Genomic DNA, 19,240 nt, shown 5'->3' with positions numbered 1-19,240 from the left:
CTCTAATTTTACCAGTTTAATTTTTTTTAACATGTTTTGGTGGCCATTATACTAAAATTTACTTTCGTAATCAAGTAAACCTACGATTTCTTTATATTTCCATGGAATTGACAAGACAGGTAGCTCTTGAGAAGTGGTTCACCGAGATCATACTCTCTCAAACCTTTCTTGATAAAAAAAATCCTCTAATTTTACCTTTTTAATTGTTTTAAACTTGTTTTAGTTAACATTACACTAAAATTTACCTTGGTAATCAAGTAAATCTGCGATTTCTTTATATTTCCATGGAATTGATAAGACAGGTAGTTTTGAGAAGAGGTACATCAAGAACATACTCTCTTGATCCTTTCTTGATAAATAAAACGTCTAATTTTACCTGTCAAAATGTTTTAATGACCAATATACTAAAAATTACTTGATAATCAAGTAAATTTGCCATTTCTTTATATTTCAGTGGAATTGACAAGACCGGTGGCTAAATGCTTCACCAAGAAGACACTTTATCATTCACAAAAATAAATAAATAAAAACACTTAATTTGACCTAACCTTTTTAAACGTACATTAGTGATAAATATGCTAAAATTTATCTTGATAATCAAGTAAACCTGCTATGTCTTTATACTTCAATAGAATTGAGAAGACCGGTGGGTCTTGAGAACCGATACAGAAAGAAGACCGCTCTTTCAACAAAAAATAATGAACAAATAAAATAAACCCCGACAGTCTTTTTTAAACATATATTAGTGATAAATATTCTAAAATTTACCTGGGTAATGAAGTTTGTGAGTAAAGCAGTTTGTTTATTGTACAATGTGATGAGTCAGGTGGCAGCTATTCTAGAAGCTGGTTATCAAGGACGAAACGCTCCCGGTTCAATTTTAAGAATATTATTTGGAGATGGTGTAATGCGGTCTGGTGTGATGTATGCTTAAAAAAAACATTTTCCTTCTTTGCCAACGTTTCGATCTTTATTGAGATCATCTTCATGGCCTTGGATTTATAAACATTGTCCCAGGCCCTGAAGATGATCTCAATAAAGTTCGAAACATTGGCACGATAAAGAAAATGTTTTTCTAAAACCTACTTCACACCAGACCGCATCTAGCGATCTACTAATAATCATTAACTAACGGTCACTAAACACCAAACATTTAAGAATATTTCGATAATTATATTTTACATTTTTTTTTATAAATCTAGTTCACCTATAAATCCATCTCTTGTTAAAAAAAGATTTAGGGAAGCGATTATCCAATTGACGCGTTAATCGAATGATTAGGACGTCGAAATTGAAATCGCCCCACGGCGAGCGCTCCCGGGCGTCGTTAGGCCGCGCATGCCTCTTCTAATCTGGCATCCGTCAAAATGGTCTTTCACCAAAGGCTACAAACAATGTCCCGTTGAAAAGGTAAATAAATAAATTAAAAGAAAAAAAATGTTTTCGGGAAGATTCGATTGAAAAATAAGTATAAACGTGACTATGTAAAAACCGGTGACAGTTTGAAAAGAGTTTTTAATAATAGGAAAAAGAGAAAAGAAAAACCAAGATGTGGACACCTAGCAAAAACAAAAGATACGGCATTGGTGAGTTTTAACCATATTTTTTAAAAAATAAACTGTTAAGTATTTGTTTTAAGTTCCGACTATTTAACTTGGTATTGTTTTGTAAAAAAAAAGCTCCCGGACTTGGATGAACTTTGGTAAAACACAACAGGGCAGTCCTATATGGTCCTTTCCTGCAACATCCTTTATATAGACGGTAATCAGTCGTCATCTAGTAGGCAGAGAGATGGTCAATCATCAGACTTAGGTCTACAAAATTTCTGACAACAGACAATTTTGGAAAAATTGATTTAATCAGGTCTTAACTGTGATACAATTCAGATTTGTACTTTCTCGTTCTGCCCTACCTGTTAATTTCCAGATCCACTTACCTTCTCGCATGATGTTGAGGTCATTGATTACAGCGTATTGCTTCTTTGGTGATATTAAGCTCCTCCGGCTTAAGAGCTTTTTAACTGAGAATTAAATCCATTCGTTCCTCTAGATCCGAAGTCTATTTTGTTGGGTTTCTCGCAGTTTGAAAACAATTTAAAAAAACCGCACCGTTCCTGACATACGATACTTTTCATATTTCATAAGACATAATGCACATAAGGAGTGTCTGGCTCATCGTTCAACCTTCTCATTAGAAAACTGAACAAGAGTGTCACAAGAAAATATTGTATAAATGTGTGGTGATTGGTCACCGTTAGTTGATTATTATTCAGAAATCAAGAGATGCGGTCTGGTGTGATGTAGGTTTCAGAAAATTCAAATTCAACATGACACGCAAGAATGGCACACTTGCGCAGAAAACAAACACTTTGAGCCCTGAAGATGTCCCAATAAAGGTCAAAACATTGGCACGACAAATAAAATGTTTTTCTGAAACCTACATCACACCAGACCACATCTCACTATTTCTGAATAATCAGAAAATACTGTGTTGATCTCACCCGTTGGGTAAAATTATCATCCAACTGGTGCTTGAGTATGCCAGTTCTGTCTTATCACCATAAATTGTGGAATAGATAAAGACAAAATACCTTTTTTCTAAACTACTTAGGGAACTTATATATTGTACGTAAACAGTGATCAATGGCTAAATATCACACTTATGTGGTACAGGCCTCTTGAATGACACAATATCACACTTATACAACCATTGAACTTCTTAGGATGAACATTATCACATTTATTCAATTATCAAACCTCTTGAGTGACTCATTATCATACTTGCTTATCCATTCTTGGTGGTATAATTTTCAGTTGTCAAACTTTTTGAGTGACACAGTATCACACTCATTCACCTATTCTTGGTGATACGATATCATACTTTTTCAATAATTAAATATTTATTATTAAACAGTATCAGTTATTTAGTAATCAAAATTTTTGAGTGACACAATATCATACTTGCTCATCCATTCTTGGTGATATAATATACTTTTTGAGTGACACAATATTGCACTCATTCACCTGCTTTGGTGATGTAATGTAATACTTTTTCAATAATTAATTTTTTATTATTAAACAATATCAGTTATTTAGTAATCAAAATTTTTGAGTGACACAATATCATACTTACTCATCCATTCTTGGTGATATACTTTTTCAGCCATCAAACTCTTTGAGTGACACAATATCATACTTGCTCATCCATTCTTGGTGATATAAATTTCAGCCATCAAACCTCTTGACTAACTCAACATCACATTCATTCACCCATTATTGGTAATACAATATCATACTTTTTCAATAACCAAATATTTATTATTAAACAGTATCACTTATTAAGCCATCAAAATTCTTGAATGGCACAATATCATACTTGCACATCCGTTCTTGTTGATATAATTATCACATCTCTTCAATAATTAAATTTATTACCAAACAGTAGAACTTATGCCGTCAAACTTCTTGAGTGACACAATATTATACATATTGACCTATTCTTGGTGATATATCATACTCTTTCAATAATCAAATATATATTATTAAACAGTATCACTTATTCGGCTGTAAAACTTCTCGAGTGACTAAACACCACACTTACACAATTATCAAACCTCTTGGACGATACCATATTCTACTTTTCCAACCATCAAACCATTAGAGCGGCACAATATCACAATTATTTGCTAATAAAATTTCTTGAAGTGACACTATCACACTTACGCAACCATCAAACTCTTTGAGGGACTCATTATCACACTTACATGCAATTGTCAAACCTTGTGAGTGACAAAATATCACATATATTCGCCTATTCTTAGTGTTATAATATCATACTTTTTCAGTTATTTAATATGTATTATGAAACAATTTCTCACATACAAACCTTTTCAGTAACACAATATCATCAAACTTTGGCAACGTTATGCATCTTCGAGTATATTTATTGATATTTTGGTCTGGATGACAGATTTATTGGTTCATTTTTAATTGTGTTATTGTACAAAGTGTTTTTTTCTCCTCCAGCCATCTACAACTGGAAAGGAGAAGTGCGCTTTGGCCTGCCACTCGAGATCGGTGACACATTGCAAATTTTTGAAGAGTGCGAAGGTATCCAATGAATCTGAACTATTTATAAATCTGAGTTACTGTTTGAATTTCTTTTTTCAGGATGGTACAGGGGCTACTGCATGAGGAACCGTTCTATCAAAGGGATATTCCCTGCATCCTACATACATATAAAACCACACAAGACTGACGATGTGTAAATATTTTTTTTTCCTTTTATTTTATTTTATATTTATTTTATAACCTCCCCCCAGGAGCTGCTGTGAACCAGTGACACCGGCGGAAGACCCTGTCATACACGAGGTGACACAAGTCCTCCGAGAATGGAACACAATATGGAAGAATTTGTTTGTCGTAAGTTTTTCCTGTCAAAAAAATAAATTAATAAACTTTATTTTTTTATTTTATTTGCTTTCTTTCAGGCGAGGGAAAATTACAAGTTTACAACTTTGAGGAAAGTGATGCGAGAACTGGTCGACTGGAGGCGAGAACTACTCACAGGGACGCTCACGCACGACCAGATGCGTGAGATGCGCCTCAACGTCACTTCGAAAATTGACTGGGGTAACAGGTGAGTAGAAAAAAAATTTATTTTGTGTAAATTTTTATAAATATAAATGAATATTTAGAACAAAAAGTGTTTGAACATGCACTGATCGGTGCCATCGAGAGGATTTTCCTTTATGCTTTATTATTATAAACATGATATTTCCCCCTTATATATAATTTAATCTTAAATAAATCCTAATAGAACAATTTTTTTAAAAATTATTATTACTATTTTATAAATTTTCTACATATCACAAATTTACACTACAACAAAAAATTTTCTTCGACTTATGGCACGAGGGTTTGGACATATCTTTTTCGCCCTCTTTCAGTCAGCATATTCAATATAAATATTTTTTTACTCCCCCATCCTCTCTTCCTCACAATATTCGTTGAATAATTAAAAGATCTTGGAATATATCCTTAACAGTTAATAAATTCTAAGTGTCTAAAGTAAAAAATAGAAGAAAAAAAATCGTAGGGCTTTTTTCTTTAAAAAAAAACCAACTGTGACTTATCAGGCTTCTGTCTCCAAATGGTGTCTCAGCTTTCCCGATGGGTAAATCGGTGCGAGCTCAAGAGTCGACGGCGCGGTCGGCAAGTTGTTACCGACGTGGAGCTTGCGAGAAAGCTGGTCGAGCAGTTCACCGAATAACATCATGTTTAGATTCTGGCCTATAAAGTGAAGCAGGAGGAAATCGCCAACCTTTTCACGCAAAAAACAAAATTAATTTTAAAATACATTTAATTGTTTAATTCTTAAAAAAATGTACCTGTGTCTTTCTGATGAGAGTGGATACGCCAGTCGGCGTACCGAATCTGAACCTCCTGATGAGTATCATTTCCCGGATGGATGGGAGTAGTATGATCGCCGTGCTGTATACGAGGGCGAGACCACTCAGTATGGCCAGAATGATGAACCAAAACCTTTAAAAAAAAATTATTGTAAAATATATATATTTAAAAAATATATATGTAATTACTCACCATAGGAATATGTAGATTTTCTCATTAAGTATGTTAAGAGCAAGGACGCAGAGTGTGTCGTGCTTCTGTATCGTGCCTGACGGGCCGAACTTGTGGAACGTGCACTTGGTGAGACGAGGGAAGATCTCGACCATCGGATCTGTCCTCTGTTCCTGGTTGAGTCCGGAGAACTTAATCACCTCAGTCCCGTAAGTCATGAAAGCGCCTCCAAGGAATGAGTCGATCATGAATATATTGCCGATCTAAAATACAAAAGAAAAATTAATTATCAATTAATACAGTGAGACGAGAAAAACTTACCACATTGGCGAAGTTAAAGATTTCGCAAATATAATAGCCCGCAGCATAGACATTGTGCCTGTGAAGGGATTCGTGGATGTACTGGACGAGGCGTGTCGTCTTGGCTGCCTGTTGGTCCTGGCTACGGACTACATTCGCCCCTCGCAGACCGTCGGTGAGATTCCTTATCTTACCATCTTCTAAGTTCTTCCAAATCCAGTGGGGCACGTAAAAAAGAACGCCCTGGAAAAAAAGCATGAACGGAACCCACTGGTAGTAGGCGTGGAAACGTTTGTCATAGCCGGGCAGAGTATTAGCAACGCCGGGGTGCGCCAGGGCACTTCCGATCTTCCCCTTAACCCCTGGAAGTGTGAAAGTGTACGTTATCCAACAGAACGTGTTTATAACGTGGGTCGGTATCGCCCTATCTGTGATACAAGATATCGGGTCACCTAGAAAAAACAAAAACAGTTAATAAATGAAGCAAAATGACTGAGTTAATAAAAAGAGCTGGTTGTATTCCATAATTTGTATCTACAAGGATTTGACCAAGTACATAGAGTAAGATATATAGTTTAAAAAAATTATTAAGTATTTAGAAATAAATTTTACAATATTAGCAAAGCAAGAGAAAACTGTATATATATTATTAGCTGTATATATTATTCTTAATGATTATTTTATTATTATTATTAATTAAATTATTAACGCAATCCCTATTTGATTCGTTCATTTACTTGCTCACTCACTCTTCATTGACTCCTTCACTCACTCAAACAATCCCTGTTTTATTTAATCACCCACTCACTCTTTCATTAGATAACTATCTCTTTCATTTGCTTACTCACTTATTCACCTAATCACTCTTTCATTTGCTAACTCGCTCACTCAGTCATTCAGATACTCATTCACATATTCCTTATTTTATTCAATCACTCACTCACTCTTTCACACAATCCTTATTTAATTTGCTCATTCACATTCACAGGTTCATTCATACAATCCCTATTTCCTCACTCACTCGTTCATTTGCACAATCCCTTTTTTAGTAGACAATTCACTCTTTTAGTGACTCATTTACTCAATCTTTCATTCATCTAAGCCCTAGTTTATTTGCTCAGTCACTCTTTCGTTAGCTAATTAGCTCTCTCTTCATTCTCATAAGCCCTATTTAATTCGCTCACTCACACTTTCATTAGCACAATCTTTCACTTGCTCACTTTTCACACAATCCTATTTTCGTTTCCTTCACTGACTTTTATTCGCTGGCTAGTTAATTTACCCAAAGCCTTTCGCTTGCTCACTCATTTGTTCACAAAATCCTCTTTCATTCAATCGCTTACTCAGCTCAACCATTAGCTAACTCATTTATTCACCCAATACTTATTACCTTCACACACTCTTTTATTCGCCAACTCATTTACACAGACCACATTCGCTTGCACACTCTTTCATTCTCACAATCCCTCTTTAATTCGCTCACTCACCCTTTCGTTAACTAACTTAATCTTTCTTTTGTTCTGTTTCCCTGAGGAGTTGATTATTTACAATGTTTTATACAAAATGAACAAAGCAGAGAAAGCAAAGATTTCTAAAATCACACCATTGAGCGCACTCAAAATGTCAATAATTGACTTGAATACAGGTATTGTGGCTTTAATCGACTGATTTAATTTATAAATTATGCACTGAGAACCTGTAAATTGTGTCAGGCTTTTATTGACTACCAGGCCATCTTTTGTTCATATAATTATTAAAAAATTACAATTTTTATTATATATATAAAAAAATGACAAGGGGTTCTCTAATTTAAATTTTATTCAAAGAATAAACCCTGGAAATGATTATTTTTAACGTCTAGGCTAAGAGAAAGTTCTTTTTTACCAGACCTAGGCAAGAAAATCTATGGACGCTGTGAAACAGGCTGAAAATTGATTTTCAAGGCCTAAGACAAATTGATTGAAGCGAAATGGCTTTTGTGTAATACTTTTCACTCCTTTTCAACTTACAAAAATTGTAGCTGAAAAATAACACAAAAAACTATTAAAGATTTAAATTGTTTGATTATGTTTCCTTTTTTTGACCTTTGTTTTTGTTCCGAATGTTGTTTTTTTTCTGCATAATGTTTACGAAATTTTCTTTGGGGGGGAAATGAAAAAATTCGATTAAAAAAACCATCTCAAAATAAGATGCAGTTTTTCGCCTGGTCCGGTTTGACGGGAGGTCGTTCCCTTTTATACCCCCCGGTGTCCGGAGAGGGGCTATGCAGGTTGGAGGGACTGTACACTGGATGCCTGAGTTACCTGGCATTTCCAGTGGGGGAGACGGTGTAATAAAACTCAAGAAAGAAAAAAAAGAGAGAGAGAGAGAGAAAAAGAAGAAGGCGAGAGTGAGAGAGAAAATGCTCCCCCTCTCTCCTTCGATGTACGTTCGCCTTTCACGGATAATCCACAGTTTAACTCGCTGCTGTACCTCGTTTTAAAAAGAAGAAAGGAACAAAAAAATCCCATTTTGGCCACGTAGTTAATGAAAGATAAAGCCTGGACCCTGACGTTCTGACTCATTCGAATACAGGACTGCCAGCAAAGCCAATTGAGAGAAGAAAAACAAAAAAGAGATTACATACAGAGAATGCAATCGTTGCGTTAACAGGCTGAGGTTAAAACGAATGAAAAAAAAAGTCTCGCGTTTTAATGTTTAGAAACGTTTACAGTATACTCTTGTACTACTCGTGCAGATCAGAAAAGCCGTCATGTTACTTGAATTTTTTTTAATGATGTCCGTTTCCTCTTATGAAATTGGTCTTGGAGGTGAAGAAGAACCGTCGCTTTTAATTCGGGATGTTACTAGCTCTTGCTATATTTCGTTATATCACTCACTCACTCATTTATAAAAACCCGATTCGATCCACTCACTCATTCGTTCACACAATCCTTCTTTCATTCGTTCACTAACTCGTATAAAGTCGATTCGATCCGCTAACTCATTCGTTGACACAATATTTCTTTCATTAGTTCACTCGCTCGTTTATTAACACAATCCTTATTTCATTCGCCCGTCCACTCACACTTTCATTCGTTCACACCCTGTTTTATTCGCTCACTCACTCACTCTTTCATTCACTCATTAGTGCACACATCCTTCTGTCATTAGTTCATTCATTCATTACCTAATTTCCTCACTCACCTACTATTTCATTAGCATTTATACAAACCCGATTCGATCCACTCACTCGCTCGTTTGTTAACACAATCCCTATATCATTCGCCCGTTCACTCACACTTTCATTCGTTCATACAATCCCTATTTCATTTGCTCACTCATTCATTCACACCATTCCTCTTTCATTCGCGCATCCACTCTTTCATTCACTCACTAGTACACATAATCCCTATTTCATTTGCTCACTCATTCATTCACACCATTCCTCTTTCATTCGCGCATCCACTCTTTCATTCACTCACTAGTACACATAATCCCTATTTCATTTGCTCACTCAATTATACAATCCCTATTTCATTCTCTCTTATCGATGACACAAAATCTCTCTTACTCGTTCACGAAATATTTTTCATTAATACACTCTATCTCACTTTTTTCCCCTTTCCAACCATCTTACATTTTTGTGACGTTTAGTACACCCCAAATGAAAATCCCATACTCGGAATTCCCTTGGTGATAGAAGCTAAGCCCCTTTCACTACGAAAGTCAACCCCGTCGCCTATTGACGAAGGGGTGTGCTGAACCCTTTACTAATTTAAACCCCCATCTGTCTAAATATACACTATGATATACCTCGTCTCTCTACGTTTACCTTCTATTTATGTTTTAACCAGAAATAAAGGCCCACTCACCGATCAGATTGTTGGCCGTGACCAATATGCAGCATAGGAAGAGTATCGCCGATGTGACCCTGTAGTGGAGCCTGAAGACTATGTTGTCTATGACCGCCTTCTCGACGAGGTAGCGGATCTTGACGAAACCCGCGACCGCGGAGACGAGAGCGAAGACAGACATTCTGAAAATTAAATTTATATTAAATTAGTTGCACAAAAAAAATTATGCGCTTCCTCCTTCTGTTGAAAATGTGTACACATATGTATATACTAGGAATTTTACTCGATCATAATGCACTAACTTTGAGTTATCGCGATTATGCGTCAGCAGGAAGTACAATACAACAAAAATGATAAAAGCTGACGATCTTGGTAATGTATTGTTCTTTCTAGTTGACATTATCTTTCGAATTTAAATCTAATTTGTTTTTCTTCTCATCTACTAAGTTTTTCTACATGTCTTTCTTTTATCTATTTTGGCCTCCCTTTATTACTCCCTGCCATATTGGAAGAATTGCATTATCATATGGCCCATCCCAGGCCATTTCATTTAAGCGCTATTGTAACCACATTCTTGCATTCATTCATTTTCTCATTCTTTCATACACTCACGCCTTCTTACATTTACTCACCCTCTCAGACGTTCTTTCACTCACACTTTAATTCGTCCACTGGTTCAATCTTACTTTCATTCGCTCACTCACCCACATTTATATTCGTTCACATGCTCATTTTGCATTGCTCGACCTCTCACTCACACTTTTAAATCGTTCACTCTCTCATTTTTACATTAGCTCGCTCTCTCACTAACTCGCACTTTAATTAATTCACTCTTTCTTTTGTTCATTCACTCATTCCCTATTTAATCCACTCACTCATTCGTTCACACAGCCCATCTTTCAGTCGCTCATCCACTCACGCTTTAATTCGTTCATTCGTTCGTTCTTGCATTTGCTCGCCGTCTCACTCATTCTTTCATTAGTTCATTCATTCACACCTTTAATTAGTTTATGTTGTCCGATGACAAGAACGGGAAAAGTGGCATTTCTTGTCCTTTTTTCTCGACATTCTTCCGATTTAAACAGAGATTCGATCAACTCGCAATTTGCAACGTTCCTAGTTTTCTCTTTTCCTATGCCACAATTATTGCGTGAACACCACAACAAATGATACGGCTCCCGTCAGCTACTTCGGAAATAGGCGTTATAATAGGGGGAGAGAGAAAAATAAAATAAAAAATCACATTTCAAACAATTGCGAAACGCTAAAAAGTGAGGATTTAAGTTTACGCAATATTATCATAATTGTTTTTTAAAGTGCAACCGATTAGGACTAATAGACCTAGAATCTGACCTCTTAAATTGTATGTGCAATTTCGATACTTAGAAGAGGCCTAGAAAGACTTTATTTTCAAATCACCGTCCGGAATTTCTGGAACACCGGGCCTCAGGAATTTCTGACACGTTTTGTACAGGAAAAAGAACTAAACAGTACATCGTGAGTCACCCTGTGTCAATTATCGATCAACCTTTTTTTTTCCTGGGTGTGACCGTACGTTTTACGAAATAAATTCGAACAAATCAAAATACATTTGAGTCCTCTGAACCCCCCCCCCCCCGAGAAAGAGAAAGAAAATCAAACGGAGCGAAACGCCTCGAGACCACAGAGGCAAACCTCAAAATTTCACCGGATTTCTTTTACAAAAACAAAAAAACAAACGTTTTCAATTTATGAACCAACCGTTATTCAAACAAAAAAAAAACATTTTTAACAAGATTACTTTTCCATAAACCTTTTAGGGAGTTGAACAACCCCTCCTATACCTGCCACAAAGGCGACCTAACGGTACGCAGGATTTGGTCAAAAACTAAATTTAGAGAAATATTTTATAGTTAGAACAGAAATTTTACTTTACGTACGATTGGATCTGTACGAATATTTATAGCCGGGTTTTCTTCGGGGGAGGAAAAGATTCTACCAAAAAACCTATCACTATTCTGGCGAAATTATAGTACTTTTGCACTCCAGTGTAAAAAATTTCAATGATTACAACTCCTCATGTGCACTTCCTCAAAAACTAGTTCTGCAAACTATATGAGGACCACAACATTGCCCTTGTTCGTTCAATCACATTTGGGAGTAAAAGTGTGTTTAGGGGTCCATTACCACCCTAAGATATTTGACTACAACTGTCACTTCAAGTTGGATTTTCCAGTACAGCAACTACGATTAACTTTAATTTTCCTTCTCTATTTCGATGGATCATTCAATCATTCGCTCATTCCCTCACACTTTAATTTGTTCACTCACTCATTAGCTTGCTCGCTCACTGAATCTTTGTCACTCATTCACATAGTCTATATTTTATGCCGTTCAGTCTCACGTTAACTAACTCTGTCTTTATTTTATTCATTCTCTCACCCCCAGATTCTTAATTTCACACATTAATTCACACAATTTCTATTTTATTTTATCCATTCGCTGANTACTTCCTCTCACTCACTCACTCACTCACAATTCATTTACTCACTCTCACTCACCCCCATTTTGTCATGTGACCCATTTGCTTCTCTCTCTCTCTCTCTCTCTCTCTCTCTCTCTCTCTCTCTCTCTCACTCACACACACACACACATACACACATACACACACACACACACACACGCACACGCACTCTTTATTTAATCACTCCAACTCACGCTCTTCCTCCCGTTTATGTCATGTAACTCTCTCTCCACACACTACTACTTTTTTTTTATTAGTGATTTTTACCTTTATAGCAAAAGCCAAAAGTTCAAAACCACGGCGGTACGTTTTAACAGTGTGGAGACGTAAAAAAACCAGGTCGACATTTCATTTGCGCGAGGAGGGTCAGACAATTTACGAAAAATTGAACTTTTCTTTTTTTTAAATCTGCAGATTCGAAAACTGGCAACTTAACTTTCACAACGGAACAATATTAAAATCACCGGAATGGCCCTTTAAGACTCTCGGGCTGTTGTCAAACAGAATTCTGTTTACAATTAAACAACTCGGATCGTACAAAAGGGATTTCGATACTTTTCCTTTTTTTCTTTTTGACCTGTATGTTGAATTTTTTTTAACTTCCTTTTCAAACACCAACGTACTTCACGACCGATAGCCGCCTCTTAAGCTTTCATTTTCTGTATAAATTATTTACAAAATACTTACTATTTATTTAAAAGAAAAAATTAAATCCTAATTGTAGCTATTATGTCATTTCCTTATCTCTCCGGGCCCTCCCTGGGTCGCGCATACTCTGTAAAATATTAATTTAAATTGCTAATTCTGGTGATACTGCGATTTTTTTGTGTCCTGGTTGGTTTATTTTCTTATTTTCTGGGGGTAAATTTAAATTGAAACAGTCGAGATTTGAAACGGTCTTTTTTTGGGGGGCGGGGGACCACCTGTTGATCCGTTTTCTCTTTCTTTCCCCGCTTTAGTAATACTGCTATATACAACTGTACTTACATAAACTTTGTCTGTTGTGTTTTTTCCCTGTTTTCCTTTGAAGAATTATTTTTCCTCCGGTTTAAACTTGGTCCTCCTCAGACGCATGAACACTAGACACGCAACCTTTTTTTTTTTTCTTTTTCTCTCTCTCAACCTATCTTTTTGCCCCTTTTATCCTTTTTTTTACACTGGGAGAAGTCGACGGTGTACACCGGCGTCGGGTGCCAGTACGACTACAGTCCGGGACAAAATCTAGTCGAGGTCTTGGTGGGGAGATGGACGTGCAGGTGGTCGTGCTCAGTGAGGAGGGGGACCTGAGCTTCCAGCTCCAGGCCTGCAAGACACGACACAAAAGGGATCTCTTCCCCACTCGCCCACGACCCACTTTTACATAATTTGAACCATAAATAAATTTCTTTAAAGAAACATGCTGGCAGACAAAGAAAACTACAATGGAAAGACTTTGATTGACGTTGTTGAACCGAAAACAGTATCAATTTTAATAAACTGCTCAAAAATTGTAACTTATTCTAATAATTAATTAATCTATTTATGTAAGGTTTTGATTGAAATGAAAAAATTAGTGTCACGAGCGGGAATCGAACTGACGACCTTCGGCTACCTTCATTTCAACCAAAACATTACATAAAAAGATTAATAATTGAAAGAAGTAACCACTAAATATAAGGAATTATTCTGTAATAAAATAAAAAATACAAACCAAAAACAAACAAATGTCAATCCTCAATTTTAATAACAGATTTACTTAAGAATAGAAAACCTGAAGATTACTCATTTTGGAAAGAAACACCTGTTCTCCATTTTACTCCAATTTTATTCTCATGAACCATGGAAAGGCATCATCTTAAACCAGAAGTTGGCAATATTATTGTGAGAATGAGCCATCAAGGTCACCAGCACGTGGTTATTGCAGAGGCACTCAGCGATTGTCAGAGCACAGTCTCCGGGGCTTTTGCCAGATTCCAGAAGACTGGAAGTGCCTATAGGAGGCCCGGTAGTGGATCTCAGCGCATTAAGACTCTAAGAGAGGACGAAAATATTGTCATGCAAGACGGAACCCTTTCCATAGTGCCTGCTAGATCCTAAATGAAGTACACGATGTTTAGGCAAGGCCTTTATCAAAAATGACCTGCACCAACAGCCCGCCACCATGAGACGCCTAGAAGAGAACACCAATTGCTGCTCATAAAACTGATGCATCACTTTTCTGTCTGTATGTGATAGCAGGTGCCGAAGAGTACTGAGAACAAGAGATGCATACGATGCCCCAGTTTGTGCAGTTTGGAGGAAGCAGTGTAATGGTCAGGGCTGGGATTTACACTGGAGGACTAACTAGACTTCATATTGTTGAAGGTGACCTTGCCGCAGTCCGTTATGTCCAATAAATTAATAAGGGATACATCCCTCAAACCATGGTTCTTATTGGCATGGATTTTCGATTTCTGGATGACAATGCCAGACCTCATAGAGGCAGAGTTGTACATCGATGTTTAAAAAACCTGGGAATTTCCAAAAAAAAAAATTCACTCATCGTAACCAGACCTCAATACTATTGAGTACATGTGGGAGTTGACCTGCAACAACCGGGTGCAGCATTGCAGCATCTATGGAATGAAATTCCTTATGAAATTATTGACAACCTTATTAACAGTATGAAATATCATGGTTTTCTGTTTGGAGGGAGATGACACAGCAATTCAACCAAATATTGAATTTTCACAAGATAACGTCAGATTGGTCAATTTTGATTTCAAAAGTCGCACAATGTATCTGGACCATGCACATTGATAAATGTCTAGCGCAGAAATCATGAGTCATCTGGGTTCTCTAGTATAAGGAACTTGCGCTTCATGGAAACTTATTTAATATGTCTGAGAGTGCTAGAATCTCCTCTGTTTAGTTCACTTGCTGGTTCTTTAAAATTAAGATGTCAGTTGCTTTCTCTCAACTATAGGCTTTCTTGATGGGTAGTCAGCTCGAAACAGTCCGTGTAAGGGTGAGCTCTAAAACAGTCATCGGAAGGCTTCGTGAGAGACGTCATCAGGTTCTCTACTGGAGAAGCATTCAAATCTCTCTTGGACTCTTGAACAACGATGAGGGGCTGTTCTCATCAGCAATGCCGGTTTGGTTCATGGCTATACCAAGCTTGGAGAAGACAGTCAGTCATGGTATGGGGTGGAATCAACGTCCATACCTGTACTGAAATGATTAACATGCAGAATGGATCTTTGACCACACTAAGGTACATTGAGGAACTTCTGGAAGCTGTGGGCCTATTTATTGGGGATAACATCATGTTAATGTAATTATGCTCAATAGCAAATAGCTCGAGTTTTCACTCTAGCTTGAAGGTTACTACAAAGAATTGACCAGTTCCTATAGGACATTATTTGTCGCCTCCGACAAGCATTGAACTGCTTCAAACTGCTCTTGTTGAAAAATGGGATTCTTTTTCACAACACAAAATCCTTTAGCTTTATTTACTCGAAGCCTCAGGAGATTTAAGGCCTTCTGCAAGGTCAAAGGAGGTAATATATGTTAAATTTTATGCCATCCCTAAATGAAAACCAATGGTTGTTGAGATTGAGGGTAAAAATGGCATATTGGATGTAATAAATAATAATAAAATTTTTAATATCTCGGCTTCTATACCATCATACCCTGGAACGTGTAATATAATTTTGTTTTGTTTTTCTAGAGCCATTAGGCAATTTAGGCACTCTAGATGTCTGGCTACCTGAGGGTTTGTTCTTATTTTTCTAACTCTTAGGCATAGAGTTGGTCTGCATGGGTCTCAGTTTGGAAAATTGTCAGGATTAGTCCAAGGGGCTAAGGTATGGTTCAATCCTTTTACCCCTAGACCTACTCCCTGTCCCATCTTTGATCTGTGTACCGTTACCTCTCCTCCAAAGGTCTCCATTATCTACGACGGCTCGGAATGGTCTGTTTGTTTTATTCTCTCCAGAATTTTGTAGTGGCTCCTTCCTTAGATCCAGCTTTATTCCCTTGGATCTCAGGGGTCATTTGACACTCTGAAAAGCCTCCATTAGTCTTTGTAGCTTACTCTGTCTCTCCTTGTTCAGTGTTTTGAGCCACCATACTAGAGCACCATGTATGGATCTGGCCATTGTGGTACATAATCAGTATGCCACCCTGGGCTTTATTACTCAGAATTTACTGCATAAACTCTGGCCAATGCTTATTAGAGCCTTGGTTTTATGTAGAATGTTGCCTATTTGTTTTCTCCATTTGAGCCTTCTTCAAGGATGATTTTAGATTGTACTTTCTTCTTGGAAAAAGTACCTGTAATCCACATGGGAAGTAGATTGTGTAAATAAACTCTGACTTGCAAGCTTTGCTCGTAGGAGAGAAAAAAAACATACTTGAGGAATCCGGATAGTTAATTGATGACATGATTTGTTATAAGATTTTTTTTTAATTATAGGAAATTAGGACTGGACCTTGTACCGAGATGCGGGTCGGATATGGTCGACCCTTCGACAGTGAGCGTCATCGAGCTGCATCAAGTCGTAAGTTGATGTAGACTGTATAATGACGATTTGAAGCTTGCCCGTTTGTCATTTTCGTAAGATTGATACTTTTTCCTATGTCTGAAACTCTTTCTTTTCTTTTTTTCCCTCGTTTGCCCCGTGTGTGTTTAGCATGTCGAGAGTTCAGAAAGTTCGATCGGCCCTTCGGTAAGACATTTAGTCAATTTTTATATTCTTCGCTCTGTTTGAGACTCGTTTCTTAACATACGCTTTTTTTTCCATTTCATTCTTTCCCGTCAGTCGAGGGGTACGCTCAAAAGGCGTGGTGAGAACAGCAAAGCACTTTCGCATCATTTGTACCTGTGTATGAGGGATTTTGGGCACAACGTGGGAGAAACGACTGAAGTCTATTTGTCTCTCTACGATGCCAAGAAAGCAGCGTATATAAGGTACGAGTTTTTTATTTTTTTTAATAAAGTATATCTGATAGTTTTGTATTTATATATTTATTTCCTATATTTTCCAGCGAGAGATTCCTCGTCAAGATATCGAAAGACGGGTTTTCAAATTATATTGAAAAGCTGAACAGCAACTGCACAATTTTCACTGTAATTTTTTTTTAACTCTTTATTTTTTGTCTTTTTTTAACAAACTCAACAATTACAGGATCTGGGTAGCAGTGATTTGACAAAAGAGCTTTATATTGTGGCATATGTGTATCGCATCGGTGAGCATTTCATTTTTCAAAATATTAAATTTTGCATATATATTTGTACATAGTACATATATATTTTTCTCGCAGGGAAAATGCTGGCGTCTGAATCGGCCAAGGCGAAAATCCTATCCGGTGGGAAGGAGTCCAGCTTTGGCGGAGTGTCTGTGGGTGGGAGCACAGGAAGTTTCAAGCGACCGCACGCAGTAGCCGTGCTTAACATCGGAGATGTACTTATGGCCAAATGAAACCAACCAATAAATTATTCGTTTACAAACTTACCATTTTCCAGGCGGTGACTGGCTCGAATGCCGAAGAACGAGAGTTCTCATTCAAGGCGTACCAGACTGAGGACAAAGACTTCCACCAGCTCCACGAGTTCATAATAAGAAAACAGACGAACAAGTATTCGCCGCTTTCCGGCCAACCGAACTACGGCATTGTCATATCCCTCCGTGTTCTGCACGGCGAGCTGGCACAGGTTCGTGAGGAGAACCCACTTCTCCTGAAGAACATCACACTGACTAAGAAGCTCGGCTTTCCTGACGTTATAATGCCAGGCGACGTTAGGTGATTGTCGTTTTTTTTCTTCTTCATACAATCAGTCATTAATAAATCTCATGATCTACTTTGTGTAGTACCACCGTCAATTTTTCTGCATTTTTTCACCAATGCCATCTAAATTTCACAACACGTTAAACCTTCACACCGCCTCCGCTATAACAAAATAAAATAAATAATGCAATAATAAATAATGAAAGGAATTGGGGACAAAAATAGAAATTACTAAAATACTACAATACAGACTTGTAAAATTGAGAAGTAAATGAAACTATATTTCAGTGTTTACTTATATTCAGTATTATAAAACTATTAACGCATCAGGAATGAAGAATTATAATGTAAAAGTTAATGTTATGATAGTTGAAGGTAGCATACCCCGCCTATAAGATTGATTAATACACTTTTGTATAAAATATAGTAAATTAGTTAATTAATAAACTTAATTATTTTATTATATACTGTCAGTAACAAGTATAAGCTTCCAACTTGTTACCAGTACCTTCTAGATATCATAATTGTAACATACTTAATGGGAGGTGTGTCGGTGCAACGAAGGCGTTCCCAGTAAATGGAACGATTGGGAACACAGCTTCCAGAAGTTCCTCAATGTACCTTAGTGCAAATAAAGATGCATTCATGATAATCAGTTTCAAATGGGCATGGATGTTGATGACGGTTGATTCCGCCCCATACCATGACTGGCTGTCTTTGACTGTGGTTTAGGCATGGCACATGAAGCAAAGCCTTCTCCAAAACACGATAACCCTAGCCTACACAACACTGAACAAGAATAAGCTACAAAGACTAATGGAGGCTTTTGAGAGTGTCAAATGACCCCTGAGATCCAAGGGAATAAAGCCAGATCTAAGGAAAAGCCACCACAAAATTCTGGAGAGAATTAAAATAAACTAGATTGCTATAAAGGTACCTGATGAGAAAAATTCAACATTAACAGACCTTTCCAAGCAGTCGTAGATAATGGAGGTCTTTGAAGAAAGGTAACAGTACACAGATCAAAGATGGGACAGGAAGTAGGTCTAGGGGTAAAAGGACCAAACTGTACCTTAGCCCCTTGGACTAATCCTGACAATTTACCAAGCTGAGGCCCATGCAGTCCAGCTCTGTGCACAAGAGTTAGAAAAATAATAAAGGTGCACAGATTTACATACTCTCGGATAACGAGGCATCAAATCATACATAAACACAATGTTATCCCCAATAAGTGGACCCACAGCTACCAGAAGAACTTCCTCAATGTACAT

At 37.1% G+C, this 19,240-nt stretch overlaps 2 protein-coding genes across 4 annotated transcripts in view; one reads left to right on the top strand and one right to left on the bottom strand.

Annotated features, from left to right (window-relative positions):
- Window positions 1-1,328: 1,328 nt before the first annotated feature.
- The window catches only part of LOC106670791 (dedicator of cytokinesis protein 3), a 25,848-nt gene continuing 7,936 nt past the window's right edge, over window positions 1,329-19,240 (top strand). For both annotated transcript variants that reach the window (XM_014401383.2, XM_014401382.2), the window contains exons 1-12: window positions 1,329-1,586; window positions 4,026-4,109; window positions 4,170-4,263; window positions 4,322-4,421; window positions 4,490-4,638; window positions 16,657-16,741; window positions 16,874-16,909; window positions 17,003-17,151; window positions 17,229-17,310; window positions 17,369-17,429; window positions 17,505-17,644; window positions 17,707-17,984. In XM_014401383.2, coding sequence (XP_014256869.1) covers window positions 1,550-1,586; window positions 4,026-4,109; window positions 4,170-4,263; window positions 4,322-4,421; window positions 4,490-4,638; window positions 16,657-16,741; window positions 16,874-16,909; window positions 17,003-17,151; window positions 17,229-17,310; window positions 17,369-17,429; window positions 17,505-17,644; window positions 17,707-17,984 — 1,295 coding nt within the window. In that variant the 5' untranslated portion in view covers window positions 1,329-1,549. The remainder of the gene's footprint in view (window positions 1,587-4,025; window positions 4,110-4,169; window positions 4,264-4,321; window positions 4,422-4,489; window positions 4,639-16,656; window positions 16,742-16,873; window positions 16,910-17,002; window positions 17,152-17,228; window positions 17,311-17,368; window positions 17,430-17,504; window positions 17,645-17,706; window positions 17,985-19,240) is intronic.
- On the bottom strand, window positions 4,659-13,446 carry LOC106670793 (innexin inx3). Of its 2 annotated transcripts, none has more exons than XM_014401384.2 (6): window positions 13,209-13,446; window positions 9,737-9,900; window positions 5,904-6,334; window positions 5,604-5,845; window positions 5,390-5,543; window positions 4,659-5,322 (listed from the first exon to the last, which is right to left on the bottom strand). In XM_014401384.2, exons 2-6 carry the CDS (start codon window positions 9,897-9,899, stop codon window positions 5,134-5,136), a joined length of 1,179 nt encoding a protein of 392 aa, XP_014256870.1. In that variant the 5' UTR covers window position 9,900; window positions 13,209-13,446; the 3' UTR covers window positions 4,659-5,133. The 2 variants fall into 2 exon arrangements, with proteins under 2 accessions (XP_014256870.1, XP_014256871.1); XM_014401385.2 differs by lacking the exon at window positions 13,209-13,446 and adding an exon at window positions 12,489-12,604.

The sequence above is a fragment of the Cimex lectularius genome, unplaced genomic scaffold, assembly GCF_000648675.2.
Source record: "Cimex lectularius strain Harlan isolate CLEC.00 unplaced genomic scaffold, Clec_2.1 scaffold248, whole genome shotgun sequence".
NCBI classification, from domain to species: domain Eukaryota; kingdom Metazoa; phylum Arthropoda; class Insecta; order Hemiptera; family Cimicidae; genus Cimex; species Cimex lectularius.
This window is presented reverse-complemented; position numbering and strand designations above follow the sequence as displayed.

What these genes read in the sequence shown, in the direction of transcription:
- LOC106670793 (XM_014401384.2), bottom strand. Translation starts at nt 9,899, where the DNA reads ATGTCTGTCTTCGCTCTCGTCTCCGCGGTCGCGGGTTTCGTCAAGATC. An exon ending in CACGGCCAACAATCTGATCG is followed by an intron (nt 6,335 to 9,736) that starts GTGAGTGGGCCT and finishes TGTTTTTTCTAG; the next exon opens with GTGACCCGATATCTTGTATC. An exon ending in TCTTTAACTTCGCCAATGTG is followed by an intron (nt 5,846 to 5,903) that starts GTAAGTTTTTCT and finishes TTTGTATTTTAG; the next exon opens with ATCGGCAATATATTCATGAT.